The sequence below is a fragment of the Cynocephalus volans genome, chromosome 15 (assembly GCF_027409185.1).
Source record: "Cynocephalus volans isolate mCynVol1 chromosome 15, mCynVol1.pri, whole genome shotgun sequence".
Classification (NCBI taxonomy): Eukaryota; Metazoa; Chordata; class Mammalia; order Dermoptera; family Cynocephalidae; genus Cynocephalus; species Cynocephalus volans.
Genome location: NC_084474.1, coordinates 6,019,792 through 6,038,938, shown reverse-complemented (window position 1 = coordinate 6,038,938; position 19,147 = coordinate 6,019,792). Strand labels below are relative to the sequence as shown.

General features: G+C 39.3%; 1 protein-coding gene across 1 annotated transcript in view; it reads left to right on the top strand.

Moving 5' to 3' along the window:
* Nucleotides 1–19,147, top strand: part of PRKDC (protein kinase, DNA-activated, catalytic subunit) — a 174,966-nt gene that overhangs the window by 84,026 nt on the left and 71,793 nt on the right. Inside the window, exons 38-47 of the mRNA XM_063079108.1 lie at nucleotides 63–167; nucleotides 1,310–1,477; nucleotides 4,037–4,164; nucleotides 11,965–12,172; nucleotides 13,173–13,351; nucleotides 15,522–15,690; nucleotides 15,944–16,009; nucleotides 17,109–17,181; nucleotides 18,271–18,419; nucleotides 18,980–19,117. Of these exons, the coding sequence (XP_062935178.1) occupies nucleotides 63–167; nucleotides 1,310–1,477; nucleotides 4,037–4,164; nucleotides 11,965–12,172; nucleotides 13,173–13,351; nucleotides 15,522–15,690; nucleotides 15,944–16,009; nucleotides 17,109–17,181; nucleotides 18,271–18,419; nucleotides 18,980–19,117 (1,383 nt within the window). The remainder of the gene's footprint in view (nucleotides 1–62; nucleotides 168–1,309; nucleotides 1,478–4,036; nucleotides 4,165–11,964; nucleotides 12,173–13,172; nucleotides 13,352–15,521; nucleotides 15,691–15,943; nucleotides 16,010–17,108; nucleotides 17,182–18,270; nucleotides 18,420–18,979; nucleotides 19,118–19,147) is intronic.

The window sequence follows — 19,147 nt, the reverse complement described above, 5'->3', positions numbered from 1 at the left end:
TTGTTAAAGGAAGTAGAGACATAATATAGAGATTGGTCACGTTTTTATTTTCCCTCATTTAGATTGATTCATCTGTATCTTGTCATACAAATCACAGCTCCTTCCCTGAAGTCTTTACGACCTATGTTAGCTTACTTGCCGATTCAAAGTTGGGACTACACTTAAAGGTAAATAATTTTTAAAGATTTTTTTTTTAGAACATTCTCTCTTTCCCATTTTTATATTTTTGCATATTTGTGATTTTTAAAAATTTTATTATGGAAAATTTCAAATACGTACAAAAATAGGCTAGCATACTAACCCCATGTACTTATTACCCTGTCTTGACAACCCTCAGCGTGTGGGCATATTTGTTTCAACTGTACAGTCACTCCAACTCACCAAGTCCAAATCTCATCACCACCCGATGCAAATCCCAGGCTTCAAGTGATGGGATCTGCACAAGCTTCAGAATATTTCTCCAAGGGATGAGAGCATTTCTTTTAAAGTATAGCCATGAGATATTCATACTTGGTAGAACTGACGTTTGTCTTTGCACATATATGATTTAAATTGGCTTTTTGGAATCGTTATAGTAACTTCAATCTATAGCTCAATCATTTTTCTATTAAAAATAATATAAAATCTCTTAGTGATTTCTAGAGTTAAGACTTTAATAAATATTGTAATTTTAAGGTGGCTAATCTTCAAGTTCTCTATACTGTTATATATATTAGATATATTAGATTTTAAGCTCTTTTAAAATGTGGCCTAATGAAAGGGATCTTTCTTAATGAAAGGGATCAAGAGGATAATTCTTTGGAATTTTCTGCTCTGTGTGATTAATCAAGTTTCCTATTTCTTCATATGAGAGAGTCTTGGAATTTACCAGCCATTCAAGGAAGATAGAGATCAATACCTAATTCCTTCCTGTTAAGCTCAGTGTAAAGTTCTGAGGTAGTTTTGTAATGGGTAGTTGTAAATTATCCCACAGGTTATTTAAGATGTTCTTTCCACACGAAACCTGTCCATACATTTCCTCTAGGGTCTTTATTTTTAGAAGGAGAGAACACACACAGAATCAGCCCAGTGCCTTCTTTATTTCTGTATATATGGCACGAGTCAGCTGATTGACCTCTAGAGTCAAAGTTGAGGAACAGAATTATGTTCAGGCTGGATTTTAATATGATCTAGAAGTTACTCTGAAGTCATTGGTTGAATCCACACAGTGCTTTATTTGCAAAGTCTTTAGAAAGCAGTAATTTTACTTATTCTGTATGATCTGTAAGCCACAGTCAGTGCAATTTCATGTGTTTGTATTGCTCCACAGAGTCAAGCTATAATTCTTCTTCCATTCTTCACCAATCTTACTGGAGACAGTCTGGAGCATCTTAAGTGTGTTCTTGAAAAGCTTATTGTTTCTAATTTCCCTATGAAGTCTGATGAATTTCCCCCGGGAACTTTGCGATACAGTAATTATGTGGATTGCTTGAAAAAGGTTAGTTTTTAGTAGTATCAAGTAAAATTAAAACATTGATTTTTTTGTTGTTGTTGATACTGTCTAATGTACAGCTGGAAAACTCTGAAATACTAGTGTTGTAAACAGGTGGTAGACCATTTCTCTCTTTTGTACAAGTCTAGGTTGGCAGCCCAGGGCAGCCCTGCAGTCAGCAGGGACCCCGTCTCCTTTTACCTTTTTGCTCACACATCTTCTGCTGGCCCAGAATGGCTGCTCCAGCTCCTGCTGTCTTGTTCCCTTCCAGCCAACAAGAGGGATGAAAGGGTAGTGGAGAACACATCCTTCCCTCCAGGACTCAACAGAGGAGTTGCATGGATCATTTCTGCTGATAACCCATTTGCCACATGCAGCTGCAGGCAAGGCTGTGAATGTCATTTTCACTCTGGGCGACTCTGTGCTCAACTAGCATTCAGGGGTTTGACCACTAAAGAAAAAATAGGAGAATGACTGTTGGGCGAGGGGTAGTGGTCTGCCATACTCATGACGTACTAAGCGCTGGGCTAATGTCCGGAATATCCCAAAACAAGACATTGTTTTCTAGGAGCTTCTAAGTAGAGTAAGGAAGAAGCACAAGGAATGAGATGATTAGAACCCGCTGTAGTGCATGCAGTGGCAGAGTAAGCACTTGCTGTGGGCATGGCAGACTGTGTTCTGAAGATGACTGCACCAGCACAGCCCGTCTGTGTGCTCTTCCTACTCCACCATGCTTTCACTCCTCCACTGCGAGGCAGATCTGATTTTCCTCCCATTGGGTATGGGTTGGACTTGGAGATGATCTTCTAAAGACAAGAATGTAGTAGAAGCAGTGCTGCTGCATGGCATCCGAGACTGGTTGTAAAAGGCATTACAGCTTCCTTCCAACTCTGTACTGGGTCTCTTGTCCAGGGACCCAGTCACTGTCCAAAAGGAAGCCAAGTGGCCCCATGGAAAGGCCAGTTTACAATCAGCACCCGTCTGTACAGATTCTCTCCTTCACATTCTGTTTATATCATTTTTTCCAAATATACAGAAAAGTTGAAAGTGAAAAAATAAAATCCATGTAATTATCTCCTATGTTCAACAATTGCTAGTATTTTGATGTATTTTCTTTATCTATATGTGTGTATTTTTTTGTTTTGGCCAAAACATTTGCAAGTTAGTTTCAGACACATGATGCTTTATCCCTAAGTAGTTTAGCACCCGTCCTAAGAATAAGGCACAATACCATGATCATACCTAAGAAAATTAACAATCCTCTCATATCATCTGTTATGTAGTCCATATCCACATTTCTCCATATGTCCCCATGGATAGCTGTTTTTCAAAACAGGTTCTAATTAACAATTGCATCAAATTGTAACGTTACTACTGTCTTTTAATCTAAAACTAGTTCACTTCTCATCCCTTTTATTGTTCTATAACACTGAGTTTTTGAAAGAAACTAGACAACTTCTCTTAGGTGTTGTTCCTGTTTGTCTGATTGTTTCCTTGAGGTTTTTTTTTTTTTTTAAATTTTTTTTTAGCTTGTTCTTCTATCCTCTGTTTCTTCTAATGGGAAGTTAGGTTTAAAACTTGGTCATGAGATTCAGGTTAACCTTCTTGGCAACAGTACCTCGAGTCTGGTGCCTGGTTGAGGTGGTGACTGCCTCATCTCTCTGTTGAATGGTGTGATTTCTTTCTGAAATTAGCAAGTAACGGAGGGCGTGAAACCATTATGTTCGCATCACGTAAGCATCCTGTTCCCCAGCAACCTGTCACCTAATGGTTTTAGCATCCACAAAGATTCTAAGTAGATCTTTAATGCGTCCTTAATGTAAATGAATAAATGTAAGCATAAATGCAAACAGTCATTCATATTTGAAGAAAGCTTCTAAGTTAAGAAAAGATGCAAACCAACAGGAAAAAGGAGCTCAGGGAATGGAATCAAAGGGAGAGAAGAGCACAGAATGGGTCAAAGAAACTGCAGAGTAGTGTCAGAGATGACAGAAGGAATTGTGTCCATGAAGTAGGACAAATAAGGGCTTGTGGAAATTAAACAAGTAAAAGGAAAATTTAAATAAAAACTTACCTTTTCTGTTCTGAAGATAAAATTGAGGATATCTCCTAGAAAGTGGAACAAACAGACATCAAGATGGAGGATGGGCAAGTAAAGACAAGAGCATTAGAGGAGCAGCTTAGGACAGCTGCTGTGCAGAGAGAATGGCGTGGAAAAGACACGGGTCTCCTGGATGAAAGGGCACGAGGATTCCTGGCATGGCAGAAGAGGAAAACTCACGAAGCCACCTCATTGTGAAAGTTCAGAACCTGGGGCTAAAGAGAAGAAAAACAAATGCAAAACCTAAAGAGAATCAAAACTCAAGTATTTAAGGAACATCATTATGTACCAGGCATTAACTAACTATGTCTGTAACAATGACAAAAATATTAGCATTGTTAATTCTCTGTGAAATTCTGTTATATTTTTCTCTATTTTTTGTTAGAGCTGTTAAAAACAAAACAAAAATAACAAAATTTTGATGATGATGATGATGATGATGATGATTTTTTTTTTTTTTCTAGTTTCTAGATGCGTTGGAATTATCTCAGAGTCCCATATTGTTACAGTTGATGACAGAAATTCTTTGTCGGGAACAGCAACATATTATGGAAGAATTATTTCAGTCCACTTTCAAAAAGATTGCTAGAAAGTAAGTCATTCTATTCTAATCTGGGGTTCCAGGAACCACACACATTTTATTTATGTGGGAAATTATCTCTGTTCCAAAAAAGTTGAGTGGTAATTGCACTCAACTCTTGCCACTTATATTTTTTTCTTTTTCTTTAAAACAAAACAAAACAAACTTTTATTACAAAAGTTTTCAAACATATGCAGCACTAGAGAAGGAGCATAGATGAGGCTGTAGATTGAACAATCATCAGCATTTTCCCAGCTTCATTCCCCCTTTGATCTTTCTTTCTTTCTGCTGTTATAATTTAAAGCAAATCTCTGACGCCATGCTGTTTCACCTCTAAATCTTTCTGTATATATTTCTAAAAAATGCTATTTTCTTAGATAGCTGTTAACACCCTTATCAGCTGAAAATTGTCAAATGGTCTTATACCACTGGATTATTTGAATTTTGATCCAGCAAGGTTCATACATGCATTTCACTGTTGCGTCTCTTAAATATGTCTTCATCTAGAACAGTCCCCTACTTTGTTAATTTTTCTTTTGTTGTTGAAGAAACCTAGACACTTGTCCTGTATGATGTCTTACATTCTGGATTTATCTTGTTCTCTCCTGTTCTTTTCCTTTATCTTGTTCCTCTAGCCCCTGTGTTTTCTGTAAATGGAAATCTAAGTCTAAAGCTCAATTAGATTCAGGTTCAAATTTTGGGAAGACTGCTTAATAGTTGATGCTCTGTACTTCATATTCATGGTGTTAGCGGCACGTAATGTCTGGTGGTCCTGCCAGGAGTGACGCTGAGAGGGATCGGCCATGTTCCTCACAGCATCTTCCTATTGGTTTTAGCATCTGCTTATGACAGTTGCCCTGAATCAGTTGTTTCATTAGGAGTTGCAAGTGGCCATTTTTCTGATTCTTTTGTTCCTTCTAACTTAAGTAGCTAGAATTACACTGATGAAGAACTTGTCCTCATCACTAGGACTAGGAATTACATTTTGGTTATCTAAAATGCAATTTAGTATTTATGTAAAAATACAGTGGGAAATGTGGGACATATTTGATTATTGATTTTTAAAGTACAGGCTTGATGCCATGCCTGCATTTTTTGTTAGTTTGTTTTATTTTTATTTATTGAATCAAAATTGATTATACATGTTTTTTAGGTTCAACACTGAGATATGTTGATCAAATCAGTATTACTAGCATATATGTATTACAAATCATAATTATTTTTTATGCCCCTTGTCCAATCTCTCCCCATCCCCCATGCCCTCCCCCCTCCCAACTCCCCCCTCTAATTACTCTAGATTACTCTAATTACTCTAGATTATCTTCTGCAAGAATAATGGTTACTCTGTTAATTTGTTGCCTAGATGATCTTTCCAATGCTGAGAGGTATAATCAGGTCTCCCAATATTATCATAGAGCAGATGCTTCTACTGTCACTCTGAAATGGGCTTTGTGGAGAGAGACATCCTCCTCTTTTATCTCTGCTGGTGACTCTCCTTGTGTCAATGCACTCCAGTGGTTGGCGGACTTTCTGTGTGGTGGTTGTGGTGTCTAGTTGCTTTTGTAGCAGCCATGGTATTGTGGTGGCTGTGGTGGACCACTCACGTGGAGGATGATTTTGGTATGCTCCTTGGCACTGGCATTGTATCTGGTGGGGTGTGACTGTTCCTCTTCTCCATGCCCCGGGTCCCCAGGCAGGCCCCGAGGCACTGAGTGGTGTGCCTGGTTGTGGGAGGCAGCTCTGGTCCCCTTCTCACTGACTCGGGTCCACAGGTGGGCCCTGAGGCACTGGTGCAGTGTACCTGGTTGTGGGAGAGGGGTCCAGTTTACTTCTCCATGCCTCAGGCCCCCCGGTGGGTCCCGAGATGCTGGCATGGTGTGCCTGGTTGTGGGAGGCAGCTCCAGTCCCCTTCTCGATGCCTTGGGTCCCCGGGCAGGCCCTGTGGTGCTGGCGCAGTATGCCTGGTTGTGTGAGGTGGGTCTGGTCCCCTTCTCCATGCCTTGAGCCACTGGGCGGGCCCTGAGGTGCTGGCATGGTGTGCCTGGTTGTGGGAGGAGGGTCCGGTCTCCGACTCCATGCCTCGGGTCCCCAGGTGGGCCCCGAGGTGCTGGCACAGTGTGCCTGGTTGTGGGAGGGGCGTCCAGTCCCCTTCTTGATTCTTTGGGTACCTGAGTGGGCCCTGAGGCACTGGCATGCTGTGCCTGGTTGTGGGATGGGGGCCTGGTCACTGACTCCATGCTCCAAGCCTCTGGACTAGGCCCTGAGGCGCTAGTGGTGTGCCTGGATGTGGGAGTGGGGTCCAGTCACCTTCTCAATGCCTTGGGTCTTGGAGCAGGCCCCAAGGCACTGGCACAGTGTGCCTGGTTGTCGGAGGGGGGGTCCTGTCCCCTTCGCCATGCCTTGGGTCCCCAGGCAGGCCCTGAGGTACTGGCGTGGTGTGCCTGGATGTTGGAGTGGGGTCCAGTCCCTGGCTTCAAGCCTCTGGTTCCCAGGCAGACCCCAAGGTGCTGGTGGTGTGCCTGGGCTGGAACTAATTTTTTGTCCTTTGCTTACTTCTAAAATGGGGAACTTCCTGTGGGGACCAGTACTTGAGCTGTGAGATTGAGTTAAATTGCTGCTTTGCTGCTGTTTCCCTAGGGAAGGCTTTTTGTGCAGCTCAAGGTTTAATGGTTGACCTTATATGTAGTTCTGGCTCTCCAGAGACCAGGTGGATCTGTGTTGTGTAGAAACTCTGATCTGGGCCTGAGTTTTTTCATCAAACTGCACTCCATGCAATTCTGCATTCCCGACCAGTCTCCTCTGAGTGGTCCTGTGCTGACTGGGGGGCTTATCGGCTGTCCTTGCTGTGTCCCAATGTTCTCCTGGTGGGCCCGTCTCCCCAACCGCCCGTACTCCAAACACTTCCCATGGACAGGCCCTGTGCCGGTCCCTTGTGATGACTCACTGGCCTTTGAATGGCTCCCTTTTGTCAGTTGTTCTGGCTCCTTACTCCTGCCTGCGTGCACGGGAACCCTATTAGTGGTCTTGCTGTCCTGGGGGCCGCCGAGGCCATCTTCTCCCCTGCCGCCTCCAAGTAACTCCATCTGAAGGGCACAGCTGCGGCCTCTGCCGGCTCCTGGTCCACACACTCAGCAGCTCCAGCTTTAAAGCAGCTGCGGCACAAAATACTCTGAGCAGTATTTTTTTTTCTCTAATCGTGGTTTCTGCTGCCTGCATGACCTCGTAGGTCTCTTCTCCTCTGCCCCTGAGCTCCAGTGGCCCCAGCTTGGCTGATGATACATTTTTATAGTTGTAAATTGCTTGATTTGTGGGAGAGAGTGACCCCCCTGGGAACCATCTATTCTGCCTTCTTGACCGGAACCAGGCACCATGGCTACTTTTAATTATAAACGTACAATGATTTTTTTAATTGCCATTTATTTATATTAAATTTGTAAATGTTTATGTAAATTTATTTTTATTGAGTTATATTTTACATGTTACAAAATTTACCCTTTTTAAGTATACAATTTAGTGATTTTTGGAAACTTTACCAGGTGGTGCAACCATTATCATAGAACATTTTAATTCCCCCAGCAAGATCCTATGTGAACATTCACAGTTGACTCCTATTCCTAGCCCCAGCACCGGTGACCGTTAATCTACTCTCTGTCTTTATAAATTTGCCTTTTCTAGACATTTCATATAAATAGAATCATACAATGTATGATCTCTTATCTCTGGCTTCTTTCTCCAGCATAATGTTTTTGAGGTTTATCCGTGATATAGCATGAATTAATAGTTCATTCCTTTTTATCAACACTTTAAAAAATATCATGATTAACCAAGTGTAAAACATTCTGTACAACAGCATAGAATATATTCTTTTTGAGAACACATGGAACATTCTTCAAGACAGACCGTATACTAGGCCATGAAACAAGTGTTCAAAAGGATTGACATCATACAAAGTATGTTCTTTGACCACAATAAAGTTAATTTAGAAATTAATGAAAGAAGGAAGTTGGGGAAACTGAAAATATTTCTAAATAACCCTCTAATTAATAAACAACACATTTCTAAATAACCCTTGGGTCAAAGAAGAAATTGCAAGGGAAGTCAGATAGTATTCTGATCAGAATAAAACAAGAATAAAGCATATCCAAATGTATAGGATGCAACTAAAGTAGTGCTTAGAGGGAAATTTATATCTTTTAATGTTTATGTTAGAAAATGAGAACAATCTCAAATCAGCAATCTAAGATTTCTCTTAAGATTTAGAAAAAGAAAACTAAGTCAAAAACAAGCCAAAGGAAGGGAATAATAAAGATTGGAGTGAAAATTAATGAAATAGAAACCAGATAAAAAAATGATAGAGAAAAGTCAATGAAACCAAAAATTGGTTTTTGAAAAGATAAATGGAATTGACTAGACTAACCAAAAATAAAAAACATAGTTTATGAAAATTAGGAATGAGAGACATTACCACTGACTTCTCAGAGATTGAAGAGATTGTAAGAGAATATTATGAAAATATTATGCCAACAAATTCAGCAATTTAAGTGAAATGGACAAATTCCTAGAAAGTAACAAGTTACCAAAATTGAATCAAGAAGAAATAAAAAAATCTGAATATACCGCTAACACATAAATAAATTGAATTAATAATTTAAAATGTTCCCACAGTGGAAAGCCCCGACGCAGATAACTTTACTGGTGAATTTTATCAAATATTTAAGAAGAAATACTACCAATACTTCATAAATTCTTAAGAAAACAGAGGAGGGAGGAGCACTGTCAACTCCTTTTATGAGGCCAAGTAGCACCCTGATCCCGAGGCCAGAGAAAGACACCACAAGGAAACTAGACCAATATTCCTCATGGATAGAGACACACAAATCCTAAAAAAATACGTCAGCAATCCAAATCCAACAGTACGTATTTGTAACGGATTACACACCATAACCAGTTGGTGCTTCTCCTAGGAATACAAGGCTGGTTTAACACTTGTACGTCAACTAGTTTTACATACTGTACTAATAGCAAAAGGGCAAAAACTACATTATCGTTTCAATAGCCACAAAAAAAATTTGGCACAATCCAGCATCCATTCATGATGAAAGTGACAAAGGTAACCTACAAAAAATCAACAGCACAAAATATTTAATAGTGGGAGACTAAATGCTTTCCTTCTAAAATTGAGAATGAAACAAGGATATCTGACTTGTCTGTTTATATTCAACATAATACTGATGGTTCTAGCCAGTGCAATCAGGCAAAAAAAAAAGCAACTGAAGTTTTTACTATTAAATTCCTTTTATCTTATTCTTTTGTTTTCTTTTTTCCACTTACTCTTTCTTTTATGGGATTTTTAAGTTTCTTTTCTTCTGCTTTTTTTTCTTTCCTTTATTCTTTATTTCTCTTTCAAACTTAATATTATAGGATTTTAATTTAACTTTTCTTGTTCTCTTTTTTCCTTACACTGTATATCTTATTCTCTTTTTTCTTTATAATGTTGTTTCTAATAACATTCTGTCATTACTTAGTTGCTTTATCCTACAATACACATAAAATACTTTCAGAAATAACAATAACAGTATTACTGCTAATAATAATGACAGCTGGATGAAGTTAAAAATTTTCATTTTATTTTAAAAATTTACTTATAATTTTTAGTAAAGACTTTATAGTCTGAGATATACAGTCAAATTTTGTGTGGTTTTTATATCAGTTAGGTATGCTTGTTTTAATTAATTTTTGAATTGCAGAAGTTGTTTATCTTTTTTTGACGTAATTTTCTTTTGGTCATGTAGAACATGCGTGTGGTTCTAGGGTCAGAAGTGTGTGGTGCACTGGATTGCAGTCTTGCTGCTGCTCTGCTCCTGCTGCTCCTCTGCCTCTTCACCTCCTTTTCCTCCACTTGATCACTCCAAATCAGCAGATTTTTTCCCCATTTCTTTTCTTCAAGCAAGTGTGTAATTCTTCATTGCACGGCAGTATTATAATATTTTGAAGCAGCCCTCTACCGATGGACTTTTGGGTTCAATCTTTTGCTTTTTAAGATAATGCGACAGTGGTGTTTATGTCATTTTCTGTCTTGCCATTGTTTCCTTGGGGTAGATTCCTAAATGTAGGAAAAAGGTAGATTGTTTTAGTCTGTTTTGTGTTGCTATAACAGAATACCTGAGACTGGGTGACTTATAAAGGAAAGAGGTTTATTTGGCTTATGATTCTGGGACAGCTGCATCTGGCATGGGCCTCAGGCTGCTTCTACTCATGGCGGAAAGTGGCAGGCTGCCGATGGGTACAAGCAGATCACATGGCGAGAGGAAGCAAGAGGGAGAGAAAAGGTGCCAACACTGCCATATTGGAGATCAAATTTCCACATGAGTTTTGGAGGGGACAACACATCCAAACTCCATCATAGATGCATTATAGTTTTGTTAGATATCTCCACGTCCCTTCTTTTGGGGCTGTATTATTTTGCATTCTCTCCAGGAATGCATGAGACTGTCTATTTCACCACCATCTTGCCAGTAGAGGATGTTCTCAAACATTTGGATTTTTTTCTAATTTTTAGATGAGAAAGGATCTCTTGTTACTTTAATTTATGTTTCTTTAATTGTGAGTGAAATAAAACATATTTTCATATATTCAGTGTTCATTGCATGTATTTTTGTTAGACTAGCTGTTGGTTCAATTTTAGAATTAGAATTTTACTCCTCTTCTTTTGCTTTTTCTTTTCTGTCCTTTAGTTAAGTGTTTTAAGGCTGGAGCCCATGTTTTCCACTCTGCTCACTAGCAGAAAGCTCATCAAGAGAAGTTAAATCTAGGACATTGCATGTCTTAGACCATTTGGGCTGCCGTAACAAAATACCACAGACTGGGCGGCCTATAAACAACAATTTATTTTTTACAGCTATGGAGTCTGGGAGGTCCAAGATCAAGGTGCACATAGATTCAGTGTCTGGTGAGGGCTTGTTTCCTGGTTCACAGACAGCTGTCTTCTCACCATGTGGTAGAAGGGGTGAGGGTATCTCTCTGAGGCCTTCTCTTATAAGGACACTAATCCTATTCATGAAGTTTCCACCTTTATGACCTAATCACCTCCCAAAAGCCCCACTTCCATATACCATCACATTGGCATGTACTTTGTGGGGGACATAAACATTCAATCTATTGTCATGTCCAAGTGAATATCGCAAAGCCTCTGTAGCTCTAGTGTCCTACCACTGTAACATTTTATGACTGAATTACCTTCTGAATCTAATATTTTTACCTTGGTTAGTGTCTAACTTAAGAGCATCAGAATTTTAATGATCATTTAGTTCTAACCCCTTAATTTTATAGATGAGGACACTAACTCTGCATTCTTAATTATAGATTTTTAGATAAAACCTTATAGGTGATCTTTTAAATATCTTATTTTCCAGGTGAGAAGATAAAGGATGGACAGATGGGCATATCTCTGTATAAGAAATAGGAACTGTGGAACATTAGTAGAGAGAAAATAGAATTTTAAATCATAACTCATGAGTTTCGCATCCTGGAGATGTGATCATGTTTAGGACTGAGATTCTTCCAGAGCCTTCTAGATGTTCTTTAAGCAAGATCAGGTTTGAGAGTAAATAAAAATATTCTTCTTCCTGATGCCTACATTTGATTTGAGGGTTCTTGGAAATGAATAAAACAGTATGGTTCATGTGCAGATGTTTTTGTGTTTCATGGGTTTTGTATATGTACTCCATAAAGTTATTTTCGTGATTCACAGTCATTGGAGTTGACTTTGCCTGTAGTGTCACAGGCACTTACAATCTTATCTTCTTTCCTCAGGAGTTCGTGCATCACACAGGTAAGCCTTCTGGAAAGTGTGTACAGAATGTTCAGGAGGGATGACCTGCTTTCAAACTTCACTCGCCAAGCATTTGTGGATCGTTGTCTCCTCACTCTGCTGTGGCACTGTAGCCTGGACGCTTTGAGAGCATTCTTTAGCGAGATTGTGGTGGATGCCGTCGATGTGTTGAAGTCAAGGTTTACAAAGGTACCATACACCTTACTGAATTAAATATTAATGAGAATTGACATTAATTGACCAGTGTCATTAGAAACTGCTGTGTGCTCAGTTCCGTGGTCCCTGCTGCTCAAGGAGCACCCCCTCTATGTTTTGATAGCAGTCTGTATCTCCATGGGATCTGCACCAGTTTCTTGTGGCTGCTGTAACAACTTACCACAAACTTGGTGGCTTAGAAATTTATTCTGAGTTACACAGGAGGAAACTAACTCTGCATTCTCGATTTACAGATTTATAGACAAAACAAAATTTTCTGAAAGCCCTTCCTTGAAGCCTCTTCTGGCTTCTGGTGGCTACCAGCCTTCCAGGGCTGTGCTGGTGTTGCTTCAGTTGCTGTTTCTGCAAACATTGCCTTTTCCTGTCTCTCTAATCTTGCTCTAATCCTTCTGATGAGGTTGCATGTGATTTCATTTGAGGCCCACTGGAACAATCCAGACAATCTCCCCATCTCAAGGTGCTTAACTGAATCATGTCTGCAGAGTCCTTTTTTGCCAGATGAGATTACATTCACAGGTTCCGGGTATTAAGACATCTTTTGACATTTGTTGTGGTGTGGGGGTGAGGGCATCATTCGGCCTCCCATAAAATCCTGTTGGGAAACACAGTAAATACCCAAATGGCACATTGTTAACGTACACTTCAAAATAGCTGAAAATTTGGTGTGGTAATACATTGGACTTCTGCTTGCTCTTCCTATACCTTCAGTAAGATTCTGTGCAAACATTATAAACCCTGGGTGCACTGTTTGGACATCAAAGGTTATTTCCTGTTTCACCCAATATAACACATCAGTGCTTTTGTCAATATTTTAGACCCTGGACAACTGGGTACTCTCTTATTGAAGTGATTTAGTATTTGCAACTTAAAATTATTCTGTCTAAAGGGCACTAAGTATTGAATTTAGTATATTCAATAAGATATTTTTTATGTTTGGTAAAACTAAAGATAATTATTTATTGCTTTCTTTAAGCTAAATGAATCTACCTTTGATACTCAAATCACCAAGAAGATGGGCTATTATAAGATGCTGGATGTGATGTATTCTCGTCTTCCAAAAGATGATGTTCACTCTGAGGAATCTAAAATTAGTCAAGTTTTTCATGGCTCATGCATTATAGAAGGAAGCGAACTTACAAAGACACTGATTAAGTAAGATTTTACTTTATTTCAGATTCTATTTTATTAATATTTTTGGTGAATATATATATTTTTAAATGCATTTTTTAATTGACATATTAATTATACATATTTATGGGGTACAGAATTATATTTCAATAAATGTATACAATGTGTGTATTCATCATAAAAATGTATCATTTCTTTGATGAGAGCATTTGAGCTCCTCTCTTCTAGCCATTTGAGAAAATAGAATAAATTATTATTCATTATAGATGCCTAGTACTAATGTATACCACTAGAACTTATTTTTCCTATCTAGCTGTAATTTGTGTCCATCAGTTAACTTCTCCCTATCCCTTCTCCCCACCTCCCCTTCCCAACCTCTAGTAATTACAGTTCTAATCTCTACTAAAAACTCAACTTTCTTTTTAGCTCTAGCATGTGAGTGAGAACATAATGCATATATTTTTATGCATGTATATAATATGAATAAATGTTTATTTTATTTAAATTCTGTACTTTCATAGTTTTTTGGTTTTTTTAATGCCACAGACTACTTAGATGAACTTTAGCATGTTATTAGACAACAGATGTTTTATCCTGTCTCATCTTTTATAAAGAATAAAACTTTTTTTTCTTCTACTGTTTTTTTCCCCATCTTTTCCCCCTGAATAGCTTTGATATATTTCTAATGGTATGATTTATAGTAAAAAAGGATTTAGGGTATTTTATTATTTCAGATTGTTGTTTGAAATTAAAGGCGTGGTAAATTTTTTTAATAGGCATTCTATAAAACACAAAGTAATCAAAAACATTTTCTCTAAAACTAGTCTTCTAATGAAGTTCCCCTCCTAGTAAATATTGAACACAGACTCTGCAGTGTCTCATTTTGCATCTCTAAACAAACATCTTATTACACTTGTCTTACCCTAGTTCTTATCTGACCTCAGTGAATGACGTCACACCCAAATCTGCCAGATTTTATCTTTTCAGTATTCCTAAAACCCATGCCCCCGTCTGCATTCCCCTTTGTGCTACCTGTGTTGATGTCGGGACTTCTTCGGCAAGCCACTGCAGTCCAGTCATTTCTTTTGTAACCACTCTCCTTGCTTTGGGCTTGTCTCTCCATTCTGTCCATACTGCTGCCAGAATGATAGTACAGCCAGAACACAAGTCTCATTGTTTCGTTTCCCTGCCTAAAACCCTTCAATGGCATCTGGTCATCAGCAGCAGGGGTCGACAGACCTTCTTTTTTTTTTTTTTTTTTAATTTAATTTAATTTTTTTTTAAAAGATGACCAGTAAGGGGATCTTAACCCTTGACTTGGTGTTGTCAGCACCACGCTCAGCCAGTGAGCGAACCGGCCATCCGTATATGGGATCCGAACCCGGGGCCTTGGTGTTATCAGCACCGCACTCTCCCGAGTGAGCCATGGGCCGGCCCTCGACAGACCTTCTGTAAAGGGCCAAATAGTAAATATTTCCGGCTTTGTGGGCCAGACAGTCTCTGCCACAACTACTACATTGTACCGTGAAAGCAGCCATAAACAGTACCTAAAAGACTGGGCCATGGCTATATTCCCAGAAAACTGTTTTGAGGGGTAGTCACAATCAGTCATGGTTCGTGACCCATCCTGCAGGGTGAAGTCCACGCTGCTCAGTGTTGCGGCCAAACTGTCCCAGGAACACACCTTCTCTCACTTGCTGCTGGTCACTGCTGCCTGCCTGCCCTCCTCCCAACACGCCATGCGTTCTGTCCCTTGTTCTAAGTGAACGTGCCTCTCGCTGCTCATCATGCATGCTTACATTTCTCCATTGGCCAACTGATGTTTCAAACTCAGCTCAGTTGTTTTCTCTTAGACCCTTTGTTAGTTCCTTAGACTGGACTGTCCTCCTTGCTTCCGTGTCTCTTTACTTGTCTCTTTACTCATACTTGTTGCTGTTTCTGCGCTTACCACCGTGTAGTGAGACGCTTGTACATGGCTTTTGTCATGTGATGGTGACGTGCTCATCTTATATTCCCAGTGCCAAATAGTAAGTATTTCTAGCCACAGAAAGTGTCGTGCCCAGTACTGTGCTGGCACAAGCCTGACATTCAAGAAAGGCTGAACTGGATTAGATCCTCTTATTTGGCATTGTTGAGCCTGAGCTGTAATTTCCATGTTATGTGGATTAATTTGTAACCTGGATCTACTCTGCAGATTGTGCCACGATGCATTTACAGAGAACATGGCAGGGGAGAATCAGCTGCTGGAGAGGAGAAGACTTTACCATTGTGCTGCATACAACTGTGCTATTTCTCTTGTCTGCTGTGTCTTCAGTGAATTAAAATTTTACCAAGGTTTTCTGTTCAGTGAAAAACCAGAAAAGGTAGGCCTCTCCTGAGGTATGCACTATTGCTGTCAGTCTAGGATTTCAAAAGCTCGATTTTACCAATTAAAGTTATATTGTAATTTGCGCTTTCTGATAATATTAGAGATGTGATTCTTTTAATTCTGCATAAATGTATTTTAATACTGAAGTGCTTCTCTATAAGTTATTAAGTAGCATTAATTCTATTGTAGCGTTAGTAATAAGGATCTCCAATACTGAGATATTTTTATATGATTCTTTGGATTTACAGAATTTGCTTATTTTTGAAAATCTGATAGACTTGAAGCGCTGCTATACGTTTCCTGTAGAAGTTGATGTGAGTAAAATTTTTAATGTTTCTAAGTTTTAAAAAAAAAAGTGCCCAAAGAGAAAAAGATACTATGTTGAACATGTTAAATTGCAATATTCTAGTCTGCTTTCAAGTCTGGTAAAAATGGCAGTTTTAGGTAGTTTCTACAAAACTGGCAACAACAAAAACTGGCAGTTTCAGTTTGAGGTACAATCTCAGGCAACTACAATGAAATTCATCAGTACTCGATTTTTTCTTTCTCCTGACCTGTGAAGGAAAGACAGTGCCAATAAAAGGACCTGTTAGGACATATCCCAGAAGTTGTTTTTCTGAGTAATTTCCCCCAGTGAAAGAAACTGTGTTCTGTACTGATAGGAATTATGATCTGTGGCCTTGCTTGGACAACTTGGCAAGATAGTGGGGAAGTCATGGGTAGCTAGAAGACTTCCTATGACAGGTGGAACAAGTTTTTTTCTAGTCACGCTCACACTGACATGCCAGCTTCAGCAGTTGTTGAGAAGGTGGTTGCTGCTGCTTTTACAGCAGAGAGCCAAGCTCACATACCATGGCCTGCACATTCCCCACACAGCTACGAGCCTCCCCCACAACAGTGTTCACCAGCACACATGAATAGTTGCTTCCTGCCTTGTGCAACTTTTGGAACAAATCTAGGATTTTTTTCTGGGCATATGTTAGAAGAACTAAAGAACAAAAAACAATAGCATCAGTTTATTAAGCATTCAGACACTTGCTATGTCTTACTTCTAAACTTTATAGCAATGCTGTAAAGGTTCTGGTGTATCTTAAGTGTAAAGGTGAAGAAACTGGGGCTCATAGGTCAAGTAAAAACTATTGGTAATCCAGGTGTGTGTCTGTAAAAGCTCAGCATACACTGTGCTTAATGAGCTGTGCTAAAGCTGAGTGGGTGGTTCTGTTGGAGTCTGGGTAAGGCATTTCTTAAAGACATTCACTCATCTTTTTTGTGGATATTTTTGAGTGTTTCTAAATTTGATAAAACTTTTGTTTAAAAATTAGTAATTTGTTTTTTTGGCATATTGCTACTAAAACAAAAAGTGTGACTGTCATTCTAGAACATTTTAAACAGTGTATTTGTTTTGTCTCATAGGTTCCTATGGAAAAAAAGAAAAAATACATTGAAATTAGGAAAGAAGCCAGGGAAACAGCAAATGGGGATCCAGGTAGGATGTTTTCAAAATGATGAGAAAGATGCTATTAGTTGGTATATTTTTTGTAAATAGAAAATACTTTTAAGTACCTCAAAGCATTGAAATTGAGTTTGAAAAAAATGTTTATTTTAAAGTGGCAAATAGAATTATATTTTGAAAGAAATGTAATTAGCTAAGCTTAACTGCATAAAAAGGTCTCAGAGTGGCCAGACGGGCTCAGATACATTACACTATTTTTAAAGATGTAGGATTAACTTGATGTTTCTTTGTTTGCGTATGGATTATGTGTATATGTTATTGAAATACATTCAGAAATTTGTGTTAGAATACACATTCTATCCTGCCACTCCTCTGTTCCAGACCTCCCAGCAGCTTTCATTTCCCTGTGGACCGAGCTGCCTAAGGTCCCTGACCCTGCTGCCCTCCTTCCTGCTCACGGAGTAGTGCGGGTCCCCTGCTGTGCTGTGTGGTGCCAGGCTTGCTTTTGCCCTAGGCCATTTGCACTGCTGTACCCTTGAGTAACCTCAGCCCCGGATATCAGTGTACCTCATGACATTTTGTTTCATTTCATCCTTTGGAGGAGGCTGTCTCTGGCCACTCTATTTAAAATTAACCTTCTATCCCTTCACATCTCTTTATTTTAGTTTTTTGCTTAATTTTTCTTTGCAGCTTGTATTACCGTTTCTTGATTTGAGAATAAAATTTGGGCCAGTTTTCTAAATTCCTTGTGTATTTAGGATTTGCAATTTTTCAGTAGCATTTCTTCCCACATTTATCTTAGACATAATGAACAAAATGTCCATCATCAAAATTCTAATTGCAAAGAAATTCTGTTAGTCATGTCCAGAAATCGGATCTGGATTAACTTGGTTCTTTGTCTGTGACAGTAGAGAGTAGCTGCATGACAATGACAAAAGCAAAGGGAGGCCTCTGGCCCGTCTTCTTCGTGCCTTGTAAATCCGTACCATGGGTTAAGATCATGGGGTTGAGTGAGGCCTTAGTTAAAAGTATCCTTCAATTTTGATGTAATTTGAGTTAGAGAAGTGTACTTCTTACTGATTATGTTTGAGTATGTATATTTTCTTCTTATTTATATTTCAGATGGTCCTCATTATATGTCTTCCTTGTCGTATTTGGCAGACAGTAGCCTGAGTGAGGAAATGAGTCAGTTTGATTTCTCAACTGGAGTTCAGAGCTATTCATACAGCTCTCAAGACCCTAAGTCTACCACTGGTCGTTTTCGGAGACGGGTGATCATTTTTTACATATTAAAGAATATTGTTGAAATTTGCAAAGAAGGGGGGTCACAGCTATGCCCTATCTTTATTAGAAAAAGCCTGTTCTCTGTTTGTCAGTAGTCCTTGGAAAGTAGCACTAATTTGGATCATTCTCGAAGATCTAAGCCCCAGGCTTTTGCCTTGTAGACTCAGCAGTCAAATTTGATCAGCACAGAAATGAAGCCAGGAGGTGAGAGATAAACATGGGAAGGTCGCTCTGACTTGAGGTGCAACTCCAGGGAGTGACCATGCAGACAGGGGTCAGGGGTCAATATAGCAGAGACCGCTGACCTGAGAGATGCGACTCCAGGGAGTGACCACACAGTTGGGGGTTAGAGGAGAATATGGACATGGAACATAAGGAAGGCATGAGATCCTATTTATTTTTTAGTTTAACAAGAAAACACAGCACGTGTATTTGATATTATTACCAAAGTCATCATTATCACCTAAGTTTGCCCAAAATGAGAGAATCTCATATCCACTGGCATTTTAATAGTGCACTCTGCATCAGTGGATTCTTCCTTCCATAGGAACATCCAGACCCCATGATCCAGGAAGACACCCTGGAATTGGAGATGGACGAGCTCAATGGCCATGAGTGCATGACCACCATGACAGCCCTGATGAAGCACATGCACAGAAGGCTGGGCTTCCCTGGAGGAGAAGAGGTGCCTCTCACCTCCCATTACGTCTGTTAA